This window comes from Heliconius melpomene, chromosome 19 (genome assembly GCF_056956725.1).
Source record: "Heliconius melpomene rosina isolate 202511_hmr_F chromosome 19, ASM5695672v1, whole genome shotgun sequence".
Taxonomy (NCBI): domain Eukaryota; kingdom Metazoa; phylum Arthropoda; class Insecta; order Lepidoptera; family Nymphalidae; genus Heliconius; species Heliconius melpomene.
In genome coordinates, this window is record NC_140407.1 from 2,198,813 (window position 1) to 2,223,869 (window position 25,057).

The 25,057-nt window shown below is 31.1% G+C and overlaps 2 protein-coding genes and 1 non-coding gene across 3 annotated transcripts; 1 reads left to right on the forward strand and 2 right to left on the reverse strand.

Annotated features, from left to right (window-relative positions):
• Window positions 1-413: 413 nt before the first annotated feature.
• Window positions 414-2,081, reverse strand: LOC146528300 (uncharacterized). The gene has a single exon (XM_085203669.1). It carries the CDS (start codon window positions 1,921-1,923, stop codon window positions 1,153-1,155), a length of 771 nt encoding a protein of 256 aa, XP_085059795.1. The 5' UTR covers window positions 1,924-2,081; the 3' UTR covers window positions 414-1,152.
• An 8,029-nt stretch (window positions 2,082-10,110) lies between these two features.
• On the forward strand, window positions 10,111-21,913 carry LOC146528301 (uncharacterized). Its single transcript, XM_085203756.1, has 3 exons — window positions 10,111-10,543; window positions 13,698-13,825; window positions 20,846-21,913. Exons 1-3 carry the CDS (start codon window positions 10,144-10,146, stop codon window positions 21,032-21,034), a joined length of 717 nt encoding a protein of 238 aa, XP_085059882.1. The 5' UTR covers window positions 10,111-10,143; the 3' UTR covers window positions 21,035-21,913.
• A 3,063-nt stretch (window positions 21,914-24,976) lies between these two features.
• TRNAD-GUC (transfer RNA aspartic acid (anticodon GUC)) lies at window positions 24,977-25,048 on the reverse strand. Its single transcript has one exon. It is a non-coding gene; the product is annotated as a tRNA-Asp (tRNA).
• Window positions 25,049-25,057: the final 9 nt, after the last annotated feature.

Sequence of the window (25,057 nt, forward strand, 5' to 3'; positions counted from 1 at the left end):
TATTATTTAATGTCATTTAACTATCTAAAAATGGTCATTTAAATATATTTTAATAAGTACTTGAAAAGATTAGTAGCACAGATTTAAAATTACGGTACCTACTAAAAAATCCTTGCTGTGTAAAACAATTGGAAAATCCTTATTGAAACTACGAAAATGCGGGTTGCATTAGGGTTTAATTAATTTTCACATTATCTTAAGTGCTTTGCAAACATACATTATATGAATAATCCAGTAGTAAAAGCGGGCGAAGCCGCAATAGGGTCGCTAGTATAAAATAAAAGTCATTCATTAGAATAATAAGAGTTCTATATAACCACTGGCCCTTGAAGGTTTTAAAATAAAACAATTCACCGTTTAAAACTATTTATCCATATCATCTTCCTGCATTGTATTATAATTAAATACATACATATAAATACAATATATAATATTATAATTATTACAATACAAAATAAAGCATTATACAAATACTATACAAATACATAATTACGTATATTAAATTATATAAAAGGTACTCGCGTAACCACCTTGTCATTATTTGACAATAAATAAATAAATAGGACTCGGATATAACATTATAAATAAATTTATAATTAATAATAATAATATACTTATTATCTATCTATCTTCTATAATTCAATATCTATAGCTCTCCTTTTAGATATAATAAAATATTTAAAGTACGAAGTAAACACGCTACTGTACGCTTAACACAAATTAAACTTAACCTATTTTTACAATATTAGACCAAAATTCGTAGCAACAGAAAATGCACAGTACCCGTCGACTAGCCTAATTTATTATAAAAATTGAATAAATAACTTAAAATATCTATAACTTATATAATAATTAACTAGTTTGGTGCACTGATTATAAATTTAAATAAATAAATTAATTAACTTATTCACATAACACTAAATACATGCGATTATAAATATTAAGCATCTTACGTACATTGGAATATATTTCCCTATCAGCTAAATAATTAGTTACAGTTGTATCGTATGAAATAACATCAATGTAAATATATACTTGTCTCCTACTCGCGTGTGCTGAAATTAACTTCGGAGGTAATATACGTATATTTGGTGAATATGCCGTGTCGTATTCTGTAAAAGGTCGTAAGTCTTCTATATGCTTAGAGGTGTTTTACTGTTGTTGCTTAGCATAGGCTCTGTAGGCTCTGTCCTGAGCTGCAGCCTCTTCCTCAACACTTCTTCTGTAGTGCCCACCTGGACCGGATGTGTCGAAGTCACCGCCATAGTGAGAAGACGAGTAAGTATGACTTTGTGATACTTGTGGATGTTTGACTATCTCATACGTTGTTTTCTCATGTGCTTCTCCTCCAGCCACTAATTTCTTCAAACCAATGATAGCAGATAATAGTAAAGCAATTTTACCGATCAACAGTGCCTTGCCGGCAATCAAGGCAATAGCTTGGAAAGCCATAGCCAAGAAACCTCCCTTGATTGCGATACCAGCCATGATAGGGCCTATCATCTTCTTCAACTTGCCTCTTGCTTCGTCAAATGATTTTCCCATATCCGCTCCAACACTTGCCGGTGATATAATGACCCGGTGAGTTTGCATCAACTTTGAAGTTGTGAGGCTCAGAAGTTTGTCTACTTCATCCGAACTTAAAGAATTTAAATCACCTTCTGGTATAGAAGAGGGGAAAGCCCTCCCGTGGTTCGCTATCCGAACCAAGGAAAATCCGTCAAAAATTGGAAGTGTTTCCATTCTAGCAGCTCTGTCGATTGCTTTAGTTGCTTGAATCTTATAACATTTGAGGATATCCTGCGACTTTTTACAATCATCGTACAGCCTTCTTAGGAGCTTCTTGCCTGCTCCGAAGGTGTCTGTTGAGGCTGAGGCCAAGGTGACACAAAAGCACAGGACAATTATCCCGCGGGGACTCATAGTGACAAAAAACCGCGGTGTCCCGTTAACGTCACTCGTGTCCACTCAATGCGCTTGCGCCTATTGAAATGTGTAGAAAACACATGAGCACTGGCATTTATCTATTTTCACCGGGAACTGCATTTATCTATAAATCTTTTAGAGCGTGCAATCGTTGCATCGTATTGTCGTGCACTGAGGCGTGCATGTATACGTGGGGTGGCATGCATGTGTGCACCTGGTATCAGTGTGTTGGTATCGATGTTCGCTCTCATGAGGACGACGTGGTCAATGTCAATGTCACAATGAAAATAGGCCATTTCTCAAAATGACCAATTTTTTTCAAATATTTTTTTTTGTTCGCCTAATACAGACATTTTTTTCTTATTAATCTTTTTATCTAATTCTTTGGGCGGTTATTAAATATACCCATTATAAAAGCAATCATACATACATACATACATTGACATTTTTGATGTAAAAAAATTAAGAACTATTTTAGAGTTTTTCCCGCATGTAAAAAATAATACATAGAATAAGAGAGAAGAAAATTGACATTGCAAATAAATGAAATCTTTCCTTTCTCAATTTTCCCCACATAAAGATATCACATGATATTCTCAAAGCAACGATATCACCTATACTAATGTTATGAACCTAGAGGGTTTTTTTTGGTTAAGCGAATTAATCTCAAAAACTACTGATTAAATTGATTATTAGCTTCACGCTGTATCCCGCATGTAGCCAGAGGGTACTTTGTGTTAAAACACTCCGCTCGCCACTTTCTGAGCAGTATTCGAATTCACAATTATTGTGTTCGAAAACACACTGCGCCACAACTACCTTCATTATAATAATTTTTTTCGTTGTTTATAATTTATAGCCATTTTTTAAATTGCCTTAAGCTTGCAGTTGAGCTACAGCATATAACAGGATGCGTAATGGTCTTAATTACGATTATGATCGCGACTGATTTTAGCAATATAATTGGCCTAGATCCGTTCATAAATATATTTTTTTTCTTTATTCCATTTTTCTTCTCGTTGTGGTTCATAATATTGTACGAAAAAAAATAACGTCCATACGCATTACTGAACATAAAAAGATTTTTTCAATTCAACTAAGCAAACAAAAATATTTTATATAATAGTCAAGAAAATATTTTAAATAAGGAAAAAGATATAACAAACGTTACTTTTTTAGTCAAGTATGAAATTTTATGTAAATATTATTATTTAAAATTGAATATTAACTTAGTTTAGCGGAAGTATACACTAATTTTGTTCGTTTTACTATTAATTAAAATAAATTTACAAATATTCGTTTTGTAATGGCTTTTTTCTGAAAAATATCTGCATATTACCATGTGATTTATTATACCATACGATATAGGCAGGCAGGCAAACGTACGAAAAAGTATCTAATATTTCCATTTTATTCATTTAAGGTACGGAATTCTAAAAATTAATTCTTCATATATATATATGGAAAAATAATAATTTTAATTGACACAAAATGACCAAAAAGATACTATAGGGAGATTTTTTTATTAGTTTTATAATTGTTTAATATAATATCCAGTTGCTAATGTTAGTTCCTAAAGTCAACGTCTGTTCGCGTGCAAGTTATTATATAATTATTGAGTAATTGCAAATCTATTCTTCTACTATGATATATTGCCTTGACTGTGTAATTATATTGTTAGTTGTACGGTTCAATATTCCAATAGATGTATTTTTTCTGACGAAAATAAATAAGCAAGTGACATATTATGTTCTTTTTTGTATATTCACATAATATATTTTATATAATAGATTGAATTATAGTTTTATTTTTAGTTAACTTTCAGTTGATATTAAGAAACGTTCAATATATTTACTTTTTAACATTAAAATAATTTTTATTATAGCTTCATATTGAATCGTACGGAATAGCAAGGTAGGCAGAGGGAACCCGGAAACCTAATGTTAAGATAATCTGTTACCATTAAAACACAGTATGTACAGACTTACTTTTGTTTAGACAAACGCGGCTTGTTTTGGGTTCGAGCCCCACTCGAGGAAATTAAATATTTATTTTGGTTTATATTTGAATTTCTTCGCTCTGGTGTCGAGACAAAGCGCGGCATTGAGTTCTGCTACTTAACTCACTATGCCTCCTGAATTCATCGGAAAGTGGGGAACGGAGTGTCTTCGCACTAGGTTCCGTCAGGGTAGGCCCTGCTTCGTGAGGGATACATCGTGATGCTGATCTTTTTTCGTACACCGGTAAGAAGACATAGCCCGGCGTTGAGTTTCGTCACTGAACACACAATGTGTAGAAAATTTGGCAGAAAGTGGGGAACGAAGTGTCTCAACACTAGGTTTCCACTGCCATTAAATTATTAATATTTTGTAATTCATAGCAGTATGGAGTTCCGCAACAATAAACTAGACGCAAAAAGAAAAACTTGAATATTATAAATTGTATTTTCGCCAATTCAAAATCAGCTGCGCCTATTAAATTCTCTTCGCAAATTAAATTTAAGGTAAAATATTTTTTATTGGAAAATTGAGAGAAAATTTAAGGGAAATGATGTCCTTCATATTAACTGTTTTTAAATGAACTGCTGAGACTTTGACTTGTAAATAAAATATTTTAGCTCAATTATACAGAAAATATATAAAAAATTGACCGTGTATCAGATTTTAATGTATGGGGCTCCTCTAATTTCTCAATTCATTCCTTTATAATAAATGTAATAATATTCCAATCATATACTCCTGAAGAGGCTGTTGTGACACTGGAGCACTAGCTTGTGGCTGTAATCGGTTCATTTACACCTAAATACTAATACAGTGAATGAAGCAACTCGCGCTTATATATAGGGGTGTAGCGGTAATGGCATTGAAAGTGACTAGAGCACAACTACAGAAGGTGACAGTAATAATATTATTAATTTTGTCTAATGTCTCAATAAATACAGATATATAACTTAAATATAAATGTCAAATGTTCAAAACATTCGCTTTTTTGGCTTCACTTAAATTATATATACAAAGGTGACTTAGTGTTAAGACACTTTGTTGCCGGTTATTTATTATTATTAGTTGCCTTTTGAAAACATATTTGTTTAATACTGTTTAACCCCGAAAATTTGTACACAAGAAATAAACAATTTTACTACGATAAGTGCTACTTTTACGTCTATTGTTTTATATATACGAGGAAATACCTTAAAATATAACTAACTTGACTTGGCTTCAAGTCGTATCCCCAGCGAGGAAATTGGAGAGAACGAAGCTCCAAATGTTATGGTCTCTGTATACCTCTTTCACCTCGTTCACTGTCACCAACCTCTTCATATATGGTTTCCAGAATATTTGATAGTGTGGTTTTGATTGTCAACAGAGGTCTCCCCCTACCTCTCTTACCGCTCACTTTTACTTCATAAATCTTAAAATATAATAAACAAAATAAATCCTTGAAATATAATAAGCAAAATAAATTCAATATAATAGAAAGTATATAATTTTGTTATTTAATTTTAAACATAAAACTCTCATTTTCAATAATCACAGTTCAAAAAAAGAAAAAAATAATGACAATATATTTCATTTTATTATTTGACATTTTGTTTTGTCAAAAACAAAATTTCCATTGTTCATGTAAATTGCATTAAAATTAACTTAGTATTTTCTACGTGACCACCTGTAGGTGTACTTTATGCATATCAGTAAATATTCTTCCAAGCAAGTGCTTCATGTAGAGCACAATGTTATTTACAGGTAACTTTTTATTTAAATTACTATTTTTTTTTTGTAGGCAGAAGCAACCTTTCGTTACCCACGTACCACCTTATTCTCGAGGACATGTGGACTAGCGGAACTTAACGCTGCGCTTTGTCCTGTTACCAGAGCGAGGAAATGAAAATGGTGATCATAGTGTCTTAACACTACGTTCCCTTTGCCTACTCTGGTGTGCGGGATACAGCGTGAAGCTGATTTATTCTATATACCTTAATGAGAATGTAATCTAACTTATAATTAAGTACAAGTGAAATTTCTCTGTTCTAAATACACATTTCACACACCAATTAGCTACAATAAAACAAAAACATAAACAATAGGTAAAAACATTTAAAAAACATTTGAGTTAAAGTTGTCTTTTACTTTCCATGACGAAATGTGCCACTAAATGATGTTATATGGACTTGTCACGAATAAATAATATATTTGAATATATAATAATATTTTACTTTTAGATAATCAAGAGCGAATTCTTATGGTAGAATTGAATGTGCTCCTATTTTATGACACCAATATACGATTTTGTTAAAAAAAGAAAGAAAAGAATTTCCTTCAGTTTTTAATAAAGGGAGATTGTATGAACATTTCCTTAAAAATCTAAGTAATTATTAGTTATTTTAATTTAAACTAAATTTGAATAATTTAAATCTTAGAAAGATTTTAGTAAAAAATATATATCACAGTAGGACAAAAAAATATTCTATAAGCATAAACATTGTATTAATTTAAAAAAATAACATGGCCAGTTCAATCGTATGGGTCTACAGTCTACACTGTAAGCATCAATTATGACAACAAGTGTTCCGTGACATTTGACACTATATACGCCTTATTTGATTAAGCATTATAATATGCCGTATTAACATATTTAAAGTTCCACACTAAGAATAAAAGTATATTTTTAGGAAATCTTTTAGAAATTATATTTTAAGACAAATTTATGGTACCCTTAAATTATTTCTAAAACGTTAACATAAATAAGTTGTACACTAATGTTTTATACAAGTGTATACATATTTTGACCTAGTTTAATAAGAACGTATGTCTTAGTGGTCAATTCAGAAGGGCCGTTAACAAAGGGTGCGTATTCGAATCCCGCTAGGCTAAAATTTTTATACGTTTCTTTTTTATATTTTAATAGCCATCAGCCAAAACAGATCAGATCCCAAACCTATTATATATTTTTTTGTATATATCATTATAGCCTTTTCTTTTCTTCTTATGTTTACCTACATTACCACCTTTATTTACAGGTGTATAATACTTGTCATTACACGAACAATGCCAGCACTTATCGTGCGCATTCATAATCACTAAATAGTAAAAAGTGGAAGAGGATGATTTTGAGAACAAATGTCAAGGTTGTAATAAATGTAACTGTATATTAGCTGGTAAGTCTTCCTTTTAGTTCAGTAGTTTTGCTGTAAATGAGACAGAGGTTGGTAGTTCAATCTTATAATTCGCTTAAGGATAACCAACGGCGTTTTCGAAATTGTAATAAGAATTTAAAATAAATATATAGTATAGATTAAGTCTAGTTATAATATAGATACCATATATATACAGGGTGAAATTGTCAGCACCACTTTAAATGAAACCACAGTTTTAACTACTCTATAAAAGCATAATATAATTCGGAAAAAAAATAAAAAGTTATTAATTAAATTAAAAAATAAAAGTTATTTTTTCAAACAAAATAAATAATAAAATTATCGTTTTAAAATAAAACGCCATTTGTAAAGTATAACATAGGCACGCACACACTTACCTGTCAAATCGGAAACGTCGCACACGTATGTGTGCGTCACAGGAAATAAAGGTATGGATAAAAATCGTGAAATGAAAAAAAAAACCTACGTCCAAACTGTTGATGTACCTTGATTAATTTCTTAGGTGTGGGTTTGTAATATATTACCCTATATGCAGTTTGAATAAAAGAACCACCTTCACCTTCCACCCTGTATAGATAGGAGATATGCATTGTCTGCTATACTAAAATAAATATAATCGTAAAAGATGTGATAATAGAAAAAATATGTATAAAAGAATACCGTAGTAACCGATTACACGCGGTCACCAACTTTCAACGATTTTTTTATGTATACTATCTCGTACATCAAACGCTATGCTAAGGTCATTACAACCATCATTATTCTTTAAACATCAATTAACAAGCGAAAGTAAGGTTCTCTTAGAGAAACTGAATATTCATACATAATTTTTAAATTTTGACCAAAAACCTGCAATTAAGTTTTATATTCCAGTATAAATTGGATTTAGTAGTAACTGCTAACTATTGAACGTTTCATGATGGCGTCATTGTGTTTTGTTTTCTTTTTTTTTATATTATCTCTATCGTTGGTGTCATAAATTGTACTGATAATTTTTATTAAACTGTCAGGATTGTTTTTTTTTTAAATTTACTTGAGACTTTGTGTTGACATTATGTGGCCTGGCGACCCTATTAGTTTTGTCTTTCTGGTTTTAGTTATGTTTATTTAAAAAAATATATATTTTAATCCTTGCTTCACATTTTTCTCGCATGTAGCAGTGTAGACAGAGGGAAACTAGTTGTAATAACCTCCTTTCTACACTCTCCGTTCGTTTCGGATTATTCAGTTCTGGGAATTCGGATGCAAAACAAAGCTTTAATGTAACCCATTGTACTTAAAACTTAAAAGTGATACAAAACTCTTTTTTTCTCTATCTCTTTTTCATTTTACCACGCGGGCGAAGCCGCAGGCATTAGCCAGTAATAGATACAAATCGGTATACACGCATCAAGCCTAGAAAGTGGCCATTGAATGGGTTTATGAGAATCACATGAACAAGATGCTCATTCACATTTGCCTACTTACTTATTGCCATACATATTTCAAGACCATTAGTGCGATTCGTTATTACTACTGAAGTACTGGTGTTGTTTTCTCACTAAATATCGTAGGAGTTCGTAGCTTAGTAGGAAATTTACTGGATACAACTGTGGTATGATATACAAGTCTGCAACATCAAGTTAAAAAAAATTTGCTTCACACTGTATCCCGCCCACAGCAGGATAGGCATACACTCTGTTCCCCACTTTTCGCTTTTTTTGAGGCATTGCGTTTTAAGTGGCGGAGCTCAAGGCTATATTTCCTTCGTGCCAGAACGAAGAAATAAAAATATTGATCACAATTTTCTTTTTTAAATTAAGTGAAATTTAAATATTTTACGCTTTAAGTATTTCTATTGAATTAAGATATATAATTTTCGCGTATACAGAGACAGTCGGTCACAGCGACACAGAGTCTGTAAAAGCGACAATTGGGAGTTTGATTCCCTCTTGAAGGAATGAATAATTTTCATTCGAAGCTTGGTCTAAATTCCGCCACTAAACACGCAATATGTCCAGAATCTGAGGAAAAGAAGGGAACGGAAATGTCGGAAAAAAAATGAAATTTTCTTGGTTTCAGTTATAAAGTTATCTCGTTGTGTAAGCTGCTATTTTAATTTTTTCAAATTCAATTGTATCTGAACCCCTCTCTCCTTCCTATTCTTAAAGCAAAAAATATAAAATTTATGTATTTCCGATTTATTAGTTAGTGTTTGTTTTATGTAAACAGGAAGGATCTAATATAATAAATAACGATTATTTAATTATTGTTTTAGTATTCCGTATTTTTCACATGCAAGGTGTTATAAATGGGAGCTACTAAACATGGATGAGGTATTATTTTTTAAATTGTTAAACAACAAAAAAACATAAATTACGTCTTCCTTAATTTATGTTTTTTAAAATTTATTTTTGTTCCTTTATTACTTATATATTATTTAATGATTTTTTTTCTAATTACAAAAGAACGGTTAATTGTAATCATTACTAGTCATTTGTCTTAAAGATTCAACAGACATTTAAATTATCGACCTAGTGGTAGCCCATAGTCAATATTTTCATTCATATATGTCTGACTACCTCGCTAGGGATACATTGTGTACCTAAGTCATATTATATCAAATAAGATATATAACCATATATCAGCAAAATGAAATAGTATAAAATATAAAATACCACACAATACTTTTGTCCCAAATTTAACTATCTAAGGTAAATTTAAAATAAACATAATATAATATAACTATTATATTATGTTTATTTTAAATTTACCTCATCCAATTATAAAGATGCTATCGTTTAATCACGACCTACCAAGACTAGCACAATTTTCCACTTAGATACTCACACAAACATCGTGTGCACGTTTCACACTCACTGGCCTCATCATTTTCTCATACATTCTCAGTAACATAAAATTTTATGAAACATTACAAGCCATCTAATATGGGGATAGCCTCAGAGAGCGTACCCCCGATCTTAGAGACACAATTCATTTTGTAGTGTACATAGCCTATAAATACGCGTTGCTTGCGAACATTCAAACAGTCTTTTTTATTGCACCATCAGAATCACATCAAAATGATTAAAGTAATAATCCCTTTAGCTTTCCTAGTAGTAGTGGCGGCGGCAGACAATTTCGGCATGAAATACGCCATGAGGATATATGAAGATTGTCAAAAATCTGAAGGACTTGTGCCATGTTTGAAGAAGAAGGCAATCGTGTTCTTCGATAGAGCAGCAAGAATGGAAGCCATACCGTTGGTCGATGGTTTAGATATAGTAAAAACCTCGGATGTAGAGACAGTGCCTGTAAGTGAAAACGATATTGACGCAAGCTTACCAAGGAACTTGGAGAGCAAGGATGAAGCGTTATCCACGATGCTGTGGGACAGGATAGCAGCGTTCGCTAACTCCAGAACTGTTCAGCTGTCGCTTCCTAAAATGACTGGCTCTGAACTTAATAAGGGTGTGGAAGAAGGTAATTTTTTTCTTTAGTTTTTTTTTATTTAACCACCCATAGAATAATGTAAATATTTTCGTTATATTTGTTTATAAAATTTTAAAAAAAACTTAATTTGATGAACCCTCTGCCAAAACGAACAATATTTATAATAAATATAGAAAATGAATTCTTGTAAGTTTTCAAATACAAGAATTCACTGGATTTGCAAGTAACCTTTTAAGCTCATCCTGTTATTCGCACTTTCTCTAAGTAAAGGGACTGAAACTATACATTAAGCACCGCTATTTCGATATAAACTCACAAACGATTATTTATGTTCACAGAGCTTTGGCATTAAAGCTAAGCTATATATTTTTACTCCATTTAAATTATTTGTAGGAAGCTTTCGTATATTTATTTTAAAATATATTTTCCGAGACCAGTCGTGGCGCAGGTACATAAGTGTGTGCGTGGAAAAGCGACTGGTTGTGGGTTCAATTCCCAGTCAAGGAAATTAAATATTTATTTAAATTTATATTTTTATTTTTTCGCTCTGGTATCGAAGCAAACGGCGACTCAAAAAAACACAGTTTTAAAGAAGTAGAGCTTACCTTTTTTTTCAAAATACCTTAAAAAAATATCAAGTTCAAGGTGTGTAGGGTTGGCAAAAAAGGAAAATTACTATTCTTATTCATCATCCATTAACATTTTTAAATGTTAGATTAACAGCTATTTATATGATAACCGTCTCGATTAATTGCCTGTAACGTGTAGAACATCAAATAAAAATGTATCTCGACGTACATATGTGTACGAGTACAATATACATTACCATAAACATGTAATTATTAAGATTAGTCTCTTATTATTTTTGTTCTTTAATCTTAAAGACCGAATAAAATATGCATCCATTAGTATCAGTCAACCAAATTATATTCACTTAATGGGTACAGAGTGTCTTGACACTAGGTCGTCAGGTACCCTCAATGCGCGGGATACTGCGTTAAGCAAAAAAAATGTATATAATATGTTATCCTTTACACCACTATGGTATATAGAATCACTTGCTCTGGCTCTAGTAACTATATAAAGCGCGGCATTGAGTTCCACCACTACGAGTATATACGCAGTGTCTCAAAAATTGGGGAACGAAGTGTCTTTTCACTAAGTTCCCTCTGCCTTTCAGATAAGAATTATAATTCTTATTATTTTTATTTATTTTTTAATTTTAAAAGAATATTCGACAATTATTTTACCATGTCAAGTCTCGCATACCGTTTCCAAAGTTCCAAGTACATTACATACCATAACCAATCATTCCCAACGTAACAGTAACCGTAAAACACTCGTACTATCATCACAGAAGAACATTAAAACGGAGAAAGGTAATAATACAATAAAACAATAATTGTTATTTTCGACACTTTCCAATAATAGCCACGATGTCGTGAGAACTTTAACCTTAGATGTAATTGTAGGTTTGGGTAATTTACACAATTAATATTTATTTACTATTTCAAATTCACATTTTTTAACAGAATTCATTAATAATTTTTAATATTTGTTGACTTCTATATCTTGAAGTTGTATTAAAAAAAATTTCAAATTAAAATTTTAAAAGCTATCGAAAATCATTCATATGTCACATTTCTTAGTAACGTATACTAGTAGACAATAAATAATAATCTACTAGTCTAGTGTTTGGAACAGTCTAGTACTACATACACGTAGTGTCAGTTTATAATACTTGACAAAAATTTACTGCTTCATTTCATTCGTTTTTTCAGTGTAACTTATAGTGTACGTCTATAGGTGAAACTGGCGGAATATTTAGTTTACCTATGTCATCTTAAGATCAGGTCTTTAAAAAATGTATATTTTGTAAACGTCAGATGATTTGAGTTAAATTTCCGCTCAAATAATGAAATATTTAATATTTTTAATTCCCTGCTCTGGTAATAGGGGAAAATGTGCTATACCTCCAGGATTTAACGGAAAGTGTTGAACGAGAGTGCCTTAATGGGAAAAAAATAGACTTTAAGTAACAATGTAAGGAAGTTGTAAAAACTTTTTTCAGTAGCGTGTTAGCATTACGCGTATATTTACTTCTAGTCTATAGTAAATGTCGGAACCTATTTTGATTAATAGTTACTTACTTGTACATTATCTAAAGTCATGCACAAAATTATTTATACACGCAAATGACTCTAAAAGTAAATTATGTAGGGAAATCATGCGAAAACGCGAAAACACTAGTGTCGGAAGCTAATTTTTATGTAGTATTTAAATGATATTGTTTTTTATGTACATTAGAGATGTCACTTTTTTGTCGAAAACAGTGTTTAGACACTGGTTTTTACTGCCTTTCCTCTAGCCTTAGGTTAGGTTATATATTAGATATATAGATAAAATATGGATATGTGAAATAAAAAAATCAATGATGTAATAAACTCTATAAATAAGAGGACAACATGATTTTTTTTCAAATACTGACGTGTGAATGTGAATGTTTTTATTATATTAGCTCTCACCTGGAGCTTCGTCCCTGTGGTTATAAATAATATTCATATGTCACGTATGACACCACATTTTAAGCGTGAAAATTAAATATGACCGCAGATACATTGGTTAACGTGATATTATATAGTCCATTGCCATTTGTGTCCAACAATGCAAAAACTCTTCAATTTGAAGTAATAGTTCCTGAGATGAACACGCTCAACCAAACAAACTCTTCAGCTTTATAATATAAGAGAGAAAGGAAAGATTCCAAAATTAGTTAATATTTAACATATATCAAACAAATATATGTATATGTACTCAGTATAATCGTTTGTCCCGGTCTGTTTAAAACAATGCCTGACGTAAATCACCCTGCCATATTATAATACTTCTTTAAGCACTTGTGTCATTTTCACTGGTGTCGTTGCTCATGTAATTTGTCAAGATTGCTATTTATAGAGATGTTGTTATCATCTTTATCATGTATAGCAGAGTAGGAACAGAGAACTTGGGAACGAATCCTGGAGGAATTGCGTGTTGAGTGGCGGAATTCAACGCCGCACCTCCTACCACTAACCGTTGCGTTAAACTGAATAAACTATTTGCGTTTGCCAATAAAAATCATCAATAGTATTAACTCGAAAGTATTAAAAAATATTTATTTACGTGAGTATTAAAATAATTTCAGGACGAGGAAAGATGAAGAAGATGATGGGAATGATGATGATGGGAGCCGCAATGAAAATGGCAGCAATGATACCGCTCGCGATCGCCGGGCTGTTCGTGTTGGCTGGCAAAGCTTTGATAGTTTCTAAGGTAATGTAAAGTCGATTAAGATTCTTAACACGATCTGAGTTTAAATTACACATATAATACATAACAATTCACTATTGCCTCACATTATAAAGAGACCAAATTCTTTAAAGGAAGGAAGGAAAGAAGGAATACTAAAAAAGCTTCTTAAGCTCATGAGGTTTTATTTTTACTTCTTAATAGGTTTTCGTTACTTTAATGCATACCTACAAGTAAATTATTTAAGTAGCAACGGGTGTGACTATATGGCGACAGTTCCAGGTTCGATATCCACTCGAGGTAAATGAATTATTATGTTTTATTATTTTCATTTCTTCGCTGTGGCACCAAGACAAAAAGCCCAGCGTTAAGTTCCGCCATTCAACACGCAATGTCCCGAATATTCAGCGAAAAGTGTCTTTTCCTACCCTGCCTTCCTACTTTAACAAACGATGACTATGTATAGTCAATATTAAATAAAAACCGATTTAAAAAGATGCCATATAAGTTAAATATTAGGTACTAACCCTAAAAATTACATATATTTAAACTTGTCTAATTAAATTTGCTAGGAGTGCCTATATTTTGATATACTAAGCAGATTGTACGAATTACGATGCATTTCAGCTTTCTTTGAACAAGTAGGACGATGAAATGATAGCGAGGGCTGAACACGGAATTGTATTACTTTGAAAATGTTTTTTTTTCTAATTTATTTGAAATAATAAAAATATACTTGAGGCCCGTCACGGCGCAGGGGCGCAAAGTAAGACTGACAACGAGGCACAGCGCGGCGTTAAGTGCCGCCACTCAACACGCAATACCTGGAGATTTTGCAGCATTCAAACGATTCAAACGATTCTTTGGAAAATACGTAATTACGTTTACTAACTATCAATTTCACTTTTTAATACCTAAATACATCCTTCAATGATAATTGCAAAGAAAACAGAAAACACTGTACACTACTGGGTCATTTTCTGTCATTGTCTTAAGCTGCTCTAAATCCACTGAATCAATTATCTCATATAGTACAGTTTCATCTAGTTAAGCGTGGGAATTATGACGCGGTATTGTCATAGTAAATGTTCTGTTTCTATTTGGCCTCTATGACGTATAAGGCTATCTATATATACAACAAGTAGGTTCAACAACGTGACATTGGCGAATTGTTTTTTTTTGCTCAACTAGCACGCTCGGAACGCTATATTAAAAGAACTGAATTGAACTGAACTGGAGTCCTAAAAAATATATTTCTAAATTAATTTCATAAAATCAAACGTAAGACATTCCTGTTCACTGCATACTAGCCATGAACTACCTATAAACTATGAAAGACTTAAGTGGCACAATAAGAAAATAATAGATTACTAGCTACAGGCACTTGCACTGTGGTTATACTACTGGAACACTAGGTAATGTTAGCAGAAAATAATGCCTCAGTTTATTTAATATGACGAAAATGAGAGAATTTATCCCCCCAAATGGGAATTTACAATCGCATTTACCGTCACGTTGCCCCCCCACGTTGGCTCTACGTGAGATTTTAACGTAAAATAATATAATAGCATACATACACAGCTTAATTAGATTAGCTTAATCAACTTATAGACTTAAATAAAGAGACGTTGCTGTCAATTTGACATCCCGTTTTTCTTAGTTCCATAACAATTTCGAAATTCCCTCTCTTTGTGCTCGCAACACTCCTTAGGGATGTCCTTCATGCCAGACATAATTGCCATAAACAGCAACGTGTTAAGTATTAAATTATAAAATTTCCTCTAAATATTATAAGGAAGGCATTTATTTTTTTTATTATATTCTCGAATATAAAGTGAAAATTTAGTTTCTGACGGTAATTCCGTTTACTGTAATATTTCATTCAATTACAGACAATGCCCTTTCTATAGCTTGTTTTCAAAGTCACGATTTTCCATTTCTACATATTTATGTACCTAGGTTCGTACATAAAATAATGAATTTGAATAATAATGAAACTGTTTGCATATTATTAAGTTATTTTATATAATATTCTAAAATATTTTGTATTAAATATAACAAGTTTTTTTGTCGTATATACAGTTAGATTTTTGTCTTAACAATGAGTTCGCTCTGCCTATCCTGCTATACGCAGGATGTAGCGTGAAGCTGATAATAAAGATATAAGATAAAGAAAATGTTAAGAAGAAAGTAACAAAAAAACTGACATAGATAGTCGTTCCTGGCATAATAGAGCATACAAATTATGTGCATTGTAATTTTCATAGAAAAAGCGCTACAGGCCTGTTTGTATCACTATATATGACTAGGTACGGACAAATATTTAAAACCCCTGCTACTATTTATGGCAAAGCTAAATTTGGTCATTTTTCTACTTATTTTTTAGCTTCACGCTCTATCCCGCATATAGCAGAGTAGGCAGAGGGAGCCTGGGAACCTAATGCTAGGACACACTATTCCCATTAGGACACTTCCGTCTCCCATAAGACATTAGATACTACATTACAAAATTAGCGATACAAATTTTACATTTTTAAATATAAATTATTATAAAAAAAAAGATACATTTAAAAATATAAAAAAAAAACATTACAAATATTTATTATGTGACAAGAGAACTCATGGAAAGCTAGATAGGGTTCATGAATAATGAGTCTTCGTGCTTTAGACATTTATTTATCCCTCTTAGGTAGTTAAGCTTAGAAAGCTCACAGAGAAACATGAGGGATCAGAGGTCGGTTGAGTGTTTGCCATATGCGTGAACTTCTTACCATTTACTTGTAAACATTTATTTTAACATCACGTTGTATCCCGTTCATATTCGATGGAACTTGGGAACCTAATGTCAAGACACTCCGTTCTCTACTTTCCGCTGAATTCTGGAGGCTTGGCATGTTCAATGGCGGAATGGCGGTTTTTTATTTAAAAAAAGATTATCTTTTTAATAATAGTTGCATAACGAAAACACATGTAGGTACACTATATTTCTTAGAAATAATATTTTTTTTATTTTAAAATATGAAAACTACACTAATATTTTAATTGCCAAAATCATTTTTTTCTGCTAATATCTGACTTTAATTGTTTTATCTATCATCCGCCATTACTAGCTAACTGGCCAAACATTTTTTTTTGTTATCTCCAATTTAAAAAAATACAATTGATAGTACAATTATTCTTTTATCTATTATCATAATTATTGTATTATCTATTATCATCTAACTTCATTTCGTGTAGAAAGTAAAATACAAAAGAATAAATGAACAAAAAAAACCATTTTAATTGTATTTAAGAACTCATTGCGTCATGTTTATGAAGCAGATATAAAAACTTGTACTGGTTTCTGAGCGGTCGTTGCCACAAATGTGCAGCTCTTTAAAGTAAAATCAATTTAACACCTTATCGTGTATAAAATAAAGCTTAAATTACCTTAAATTATATCCATTTCAAGTTTCAATTAGTGCGGTTTGAGTTTAAGCTTTATTAGTAAATGTAATAGAGTTTAAAGCGCTTTGAAAAATCTTATGCAGGAATTAATAACTTCGTGATAGTTACACGTTGACCTTCGATGGACCATTTACGCGTTCTTGTTGACTAGCATAATGATAAGGTTTTGTTGCCATATTTAGTACTATTTGGTTAATTTTGTGGAAATTAGTATAATTATAAAGGTTTGTATGAACAAAGTACATAGGGATATTTTGAATATTCTATCTAAGCAATACGACTTATGTTTTTGTCAAATTAAGCAATTAATAATTTCAATTAAAATTTAGTTAGAAATATTAAATTTTAGTTGTCAGTTTAATTATCAAAAACTACTTTAATGATCTATTATTTTACACATTCAAAAAAACAAATTTAAGAAATTATATATTAACAAATAATAAAATTACAAATTAATAAAAGTATTATTATATAAAAAAATAATTAATTGAAATATTTTTTTTATATAATAATATTTTCTATAGAAGCATTACACAATCACCAATATCCAATTGACAGCATAAAGATGATCATTATTTTATTCAAATCAGCTTTGTATAATGCAATAACCATAATAGAATTAAAGGGAAACCCCGTTTATAAAAATGGCAACACTACACAGTAGCTTGTCAGTTCCACGCCGCGCTTTTAGTAACTCGATTCTCGAATACATTTCAGTTTTCATTGTAATCTACTACTATATACACGTCATGTGGAAACTCTCTGCTCTCCTTTTTTCTATATAAGTGGAATCAATATTTTAATTAATTTAAGAAGATATTCGTTTTTATTGTCGTTCAAAGTAAATCTCGTGCGGCTTGTTTTTATTCCAAGCTGTAAGAGATTCACTTAGATTGATGATAGATAATTCTGCAAACTACAAAAGTGCTTATTTTATTTTCTTTTTTTAGGTATACATATATTAGTTATGTTTGCTATAAATTGTACTTAAATTAAAAAAATATGTTTTAAAAGTTTTATTCATTTATAAAATTCCTAGCTAATTATGTTTATATATAAATCTGGGAACATAGTTCATTTAATTTCATAAGACATAAAATTTTAGAAAAACATTATCTTTAATAACATTTATTTATATTTTTACATTTTTTCTCTCAAGCGTTTGTCCATGTAATCGAACTTGTAACCATCGCAAATAATCTGGCACTTAACGTCTATGCAACAAATCTTCATTTAAAAACATTATGTATCCGTCATGGCGTAGTAGAATGGCATCTTACTAAAAATTTGATGCTTGTGGGTGCGATCTTTCGACTAGGAAAATATAATTATTGTCATTGTTCCGCCCTGGAAAGACAAAGCACAGCGTTGAGTTCCGAGATTTTGATACTTTCTAAAAATGTGCGGAACCAATTAACTGAAATATTTATACATTTTTAGCCCAACGCTAATATTATTGCACTATATTAATTAAAATCAATTTGAAAAGCGGATGTTATTTATCAATTGGTTTGTTTATGATTCCAATTGTTCGTACATGTGGTTATCCTTGAGTTAACTTTCATATAAATATTAGAATATATTATGAAAGTAAAAAGAACAAATATTAGAATTTTGAATGAAAAATGTATTGACAAGTATTTTGTAATGAAAGATGTACTTTTATTACTTTTAGTCTATTTTTAAACATTATTTATATTTATAGTAACTTTAGAATCTAGTAATAGCATTTCATTTCACTCATGTCCATCATCTCATCTCATACCTTAGAAGGCTTCGCCCGTATGTGTTAGATAATAAATAATCCTCTTATATAAGATAGATTAAAATTCACCAGATAGATTAAAATAGTAGTCACTTCTCACAAATAAGGCTGTATAATTTTTGCTAAAGAAATACCAATGGTATGACGCCATTGTGGCACAGTAGATACGTGTCTTGCATAATATATTTATAGTTGTGGATTTAAATCCACACTAAAAGTACTTATATGAAAACACAATATATATTAAAAATACGTATATATATGAAATGTTTCTCAGTAGGTATAGTGTAAAAAAATGTATTTATACATTACTTACTTACTTTTACTTCAAAAAAAGATTATGAAATTTGGCAGCTGGCATCTACAAGTAAAACTAGTTTAAGAAAAAATCTGAAACTATATATTTCTTCGCTCTAGTGTCGAGGCAAAGCGCGGCGTTAAGTGCCGTCACTTAACACGCAAGGCCGCTAGAATTCGGCGGAAAGTGAAGAACGGAGTGCCTTAACGCTAGTTTTCCTCTGCCTACCCTGTGCGCGGGATACAGCATGAAGCTGATTTAATTTTAATTTATATTATATTTAAATGATTACAATCACGTACATAATTTTTTATATATTTGATTGTAATCATAAATAAACAAATCAAAAGGAGGCTTAGAAAGAAATTCGGTCAAGTATAAATTAAACACGCACTTTCCGAATTTAGGCTGTATATATTTTTAGCTCTTGTAGTTGTTCCAATAGTTTCAGATTGCTAAAAATTTTAAGATAAACATGTTAAATTAAATACTATACTATCCGTATATATCTTGAGGACGCAGCGGCACAGCGTCTAACTGTTAATATGATGGTTGTGGATTCGATTCCCACATGAGGATTTTTTTTCATTTACTTGCCAGTGACAAGATAAAACTCAAACCTGTTCATTTCTTAGTATATCCTTATAAAAGACTATAACTTATCCTTTGTTTTACTAGATACTAGTTCATACATTTTGAAAATATAGATTATGGAAGAATAAGAATGTGAAAAAAAAAAAAAAATGTATGATTGCCTTTTTTATCTATCTTTTTAATTCGGGGAATGCGTAATTGCTATTTGTACAATGACTATGTCGTGAGGCAATGGTACTTCTATCTCTATTGTTTAATTAAATTAAGCAACATTCATTTTAGTTTGTTTCTTGTAGTCGAGTAGTTGATAACATCATTATCAACACACCATCGTTATCATTTGAATAACATGGTAAAATATAGTCGCGCTAAGATTTTTTTTAAATTTCAGGCTGTATCCCGCACATAGCAGGTAGGCAGAGGGAATATAAGTGCTAAGACACTCCGTTCCCCATATTCAGCCCAATTAAGAACTCTATCAATCAATGGGATCAAACCCAGAATAGCCGCCTTTACTTGTGCCCCTGCACCACGACAGCCACGATTATTTAATATTTCAAAATTACATACATTAATATTACAAAGCTGAAACTGAACTGGTTCAAATTGAAAGATTCTTTTCATTTTTTTTTTCTATTCTTTTCGTTTCGTTTTCGTTTCCTACAATAAGTCATGTGTCATAGTTGTGCTTAGATATTTCCATTTGACCACGCGAGCGAAACCGCAAACGAAAGCTAGTTCTATATAAAAATTCAGTACAATTGGCTATAAAAATGAAATTACATTTATTTTTCAATAAAAATGCAGTAACAATTTCAAAATTAACTTCCTCGTAATATTTAACTAATAAAAACTTTAACTCATCTACTTTTGTAATAAAAACAATAAACGATTGATTGTTTGGACTTTTATAACTATTTTTTTTATTTTTGTGTTTCAGATCGCTCTACTCCTAGCTGGAATTATTGCCTTGAAGAAGCTCATAGCCCAAAAGAGTGGTGGAGGAGGTGGAGGCCATGAGAGCCATGGCTGGTCATCCGGTGGTGGCGGCAGTAGCGGCGGTGGCTGGGACCGTCGTTCTTATAACGATGTATCGGATTTAGCTTATTCTGCGTACAAAAAGGATTAAAAATCTAAAACAATTAAAGAAATTAAAAATATTAAGATTGTTTGTAAGGCAAATTGTGAATTTAAGGTATTAATTAGGAATAAGCACCTTTTTATAATAGGATGAACGAGATTATGTAATATTAACTAATTTATATTAATTTATATTTAAACCGAATACATTTTACTTTTTTTATTTATTTTAATTAAAAAAAATAACTATGATCAAAAACTATAATATTGTATTTTTTGGGTTAACTATAATTTTTTGGAGGCCTATTGATTACTATACTTAAAGTGGCGTAGTAAGATATCTGTCTGTAAATGCGATACGTTTCGTGTTCCATCCCCACTCGGTTGAATCATTATAATTATTTAAATTGTTACCCTTTCCTCTGATAGAGAAACCCCGGCGTTGAATTCCGCTAATTTACGTAACCACTCAATTCGCCACGTCCCGAAAGTTTGGCAGAAAATAGGGAAGTGAATGTTTTAAGACTACATTTCCCATACCTATCCTATTATGATAGTCTTATTTACTAAGCAAAACATAATATTTTTGTCCTTGTATTGCTCAAGTATTATTTAAATGTTTTAATTATTCTAAGAACAACACGATGCTTTAAAGTATTTTTTATGAAACTTTTATTTATATAGTAGCTTTAAGCTGTGACTGTTTGTTTCATAAGTTTATTTATTAAATTATTTATTTTATTTATTGTGATTTGTTTAATAAACTACGCTGTACTTTGAACTGCTGTTTTTCTTGGTTTTTTTCATTCTTTATATAAATAAATTAGCTAGAGAAGTAATGGGGGCGCAAGTGAGCTTTAAAAAATAAAAGAAAGATGATAGGCATTTATATCCGCTTCTTGAAATGTCGCGAACACAAACCAAAATATTATTAGATCGTACAGTTTTTATCTACATTTTAATTTTTGTAGCTATTCTAATGCAGAACCGAGAAGAAATAAAGAGAAATAATGCATTCATTTTAAGACAATTTTGTAATAATATATATATATTTTTGTTTATTATAATAATATACATATTTTTTTTGTAATGACATACTTCGACGTAGCATAAGACCGTACGACTTAGAGGTCAGAGTTGTGAAGGCTTTGCGTGTTGAGTAGAGGTACTCAGTGCCACGTTTTCTTTTGTCACCAGGGTGAAAAAATAAAAATATAAAAAAATTCTCGGGTGAGAATCGAACTCACAACCTGTCACGCCCCTGAGCTACAACACATGAAGTAGGAGTACAAATAGGTTATCTTTCATTGTAAAGCAAAGTGCAAGAGACGCTTTTAATTGTAAACAATATTATGTTTATGATTATCTATATTATCAACTTCCTTACTTTACTTAATTATATTAATCTAAAAGAGAAAATAAGAAAAAATCTTAAATTAAACAAATTTCATATAATTATCACAATTTTTAAAAAAATCAGAATACCTTAACACTAGATTCCCTTTGCCTGTCCTGTGCGGGATACAGTATGAAGCTAAATATATCAATAAATAAATAATATTAATAAAAAAAATATAATATTTGAAAATATTTGAATATTTGATGTTGATGAAATATTTTTATAACACTATACTTAGGGTGCATATTTTAATTTGTTAAATTGACTGTCCCAAAGTATATTACTTTAGGTAATATACCGGTTAGACTAAAAACCAGCTTAATACATTTTTTATCGTTATATACTCGTACATTCATGTATCCATTCCACAGAGATAAAAAAGATACAAAATCAACCTTTATATTATTTCATGTAGAAAACACAAATCAATTTTTTGATTCCAAAAATAAGGAGTTGAGTAGCGAAACTCAACGTCGCGCCTAGTCTTATTAACAGAGCAAGGAAAATGAGAATGATTTATTTTCCGTAGTAGAAATCGAACTTACAACCATCTTGTTTATCTATAGACGTTTTCCCACTGCGCCACGATGGCCTCAAATAATGATAGTTTTTACTAAAAACGATATTGAAACATGACATATTCAACTTTTTGTTTGCCACTAATTGTTAAAACTTGCATGACATACATACTGCCTTCCTGCAACCAGGACAAACTTGGTAATGGACTGTCACAGTCTAGAAAATTGAACGGCTATGTTACATCAGTTTTGTATATTGAGTAGTGGTTAATATTTTCGATTAAATTTATAATAGTTATACGAAAAATAATTACTATTTGTAATAGATAATTTTATCATTTGACTTTATCAAGCCAATTGTTGCGCAGGGTCTATAAACGCGGTAGGTTGCAGGTTCGATTCGCCCTCGAGGAAATGAAATATTTAATGTTATCATTTTCACAGCGCGACGTTGAATTCGGTCTCTTCACACGCAATGCCTCCAGAATTCAGCTGAAATTGGGGAACGGAAGTATCTTAATGGGAACGGAGTGTCTTAACCCAAGGTCCTAAAAGGTTCTGTATGCGAAATGCAGTATGAACCTAAAAACAGAAGGGCTGTCAACTTATCGCTTGGCTATAAATCAAATAATAAAGTCAAATAGTATGGAAGTAAATGTTATTTCCGTCCCCGTGGCTCGCGTGATGCACGTTACTATGTACTTTTCCGTAATGCTTATTACAGTACGCTTATTGGTTATTGTTTTTATTAAATATTAGAAAAAAATATTAGAACAAGATAAATAAAAATCTTAAAACATGTATTAATAATCTCATTTTCTCATTATCTGAGAGCATACGATGTATTTGATGGAAACTGATAAAAATGTACTAAGAATATATTTATATAAAAAAACAATAGGTATATATTTATCTATTTGGGTATTTTTTTATTATTAAAGTCAGCTTTTATTGTGTACATTCCTAATTTTATAAGAAAAGGTATAATGAATAAATAAATAGAATAAAAACAATTTATAACATCAAACTGTTCCCAACATTTAACAGGATTGGTATGACGAACCTTAGGTTAACATACTCCGTTCACCAATTTTCAAGACTGCGTGATCAGTAGCATAACCCAGCACCACGCTTATTACCAGAGCGAGGAAATGAAAACAGTTCATTCACCTCAGAGGGATCGAACCCACAACCGCCGAGTTTACTGTCAGAGGCTTTTCTGTTGCGTACAAAAAACTGTTAATTTTTATTCTTTTTTACTTTTTTTAAATATACATTTTAAATCACTAAAGTAAATTTCAGAATTCGCTAGTGTGAAACAAGTGTAAATCGCGTTATTCAATAATAACTTCAATAATGGTTTTTATCATGTCAATTCTCTGATAGTAAAAGTAAATTTGATAATTAATATATTGCCGTTTGGTCAATTAGCCATGAAACCATTTATTTGACTTGCTACATGCAAATTATTGTAACAATAGCGCTTGTTATTGTAGAATAGATACGGGTTCAAATCCTATGTAGTTTCATGAAAATAGCAGAGTAGGTAGAAGCTAGTGTCAAGACACCTCGTTCTCTACTTTTGGGTCAATTCACGTTGTGTTGAATGGCGAAACTTAACGCTAACAAAATTAATTAATTTAAATTTAATCATTCAATCGAACAACCGTCGGAATCGAACTCATAATCACATTTACCAGTGAGACTTGTTCTATTACGCCACCAGGTTCGGCCTCAGGTTAATTTAATGTAAATTATAAGCATTTAATTTTTTTAAAAAATCACTCTACACGCGATGTCTCCAGATGTCATAATAAATACATATTTGACAAAGAAACACGTGAGAGACTGTTGTCTATACTAGGTATATACATGTTTTACAGATCACTAGGCACTCGGACTTTTATAATCTTTTCAAGACTTTATATTCTTTGTCCACTACAAGTATATAGTTTGTTATATAAAAAATGTATAATAATAAATCTATAATAATTATTTAAAAATATTAATAAAAATTATAGTTTATATTACGCATTTAGCAAAAATATACATAATGGTGACATAAAAAGGAAATCTCCCCGGCGGGGAATCGAACCCCGGTCTCCCGCGTGACAGGCGGGGATACTTACCACTATACTACCGAGGATTATAGTTA

Coding starts and splice junctions, on each gene's coding strand:
- LOC146528301 (XM_085203756.1), top strand. CDS start 10,144: ATGATTAAAGTAATAATCCCTTTAGCTTTCCTAGTAGTAGTGGCGGCG. Junction 10,544..13,697: donor TAATAAGGGTGTGGAAGAAG/GTAATTTTTTTC, acceptor AAATAATTTCAG/GACGAGGAAAGATGAAGAAG. Junction 13,826..20,845: donor AAGCTTTGATAGTTTCTAAG/GTAATGTAAAGT, acceptor TTTGTGTTTCAG/ATCGCTCTACTCCTAGCTGG.
- LOC146528300 (XM_085203669.1), bottom strand. CDS start 1,923: ATGAGTCCCCGCGGGATAATTGTCCTGTGCTTTTGTGTCACCTTGGCC.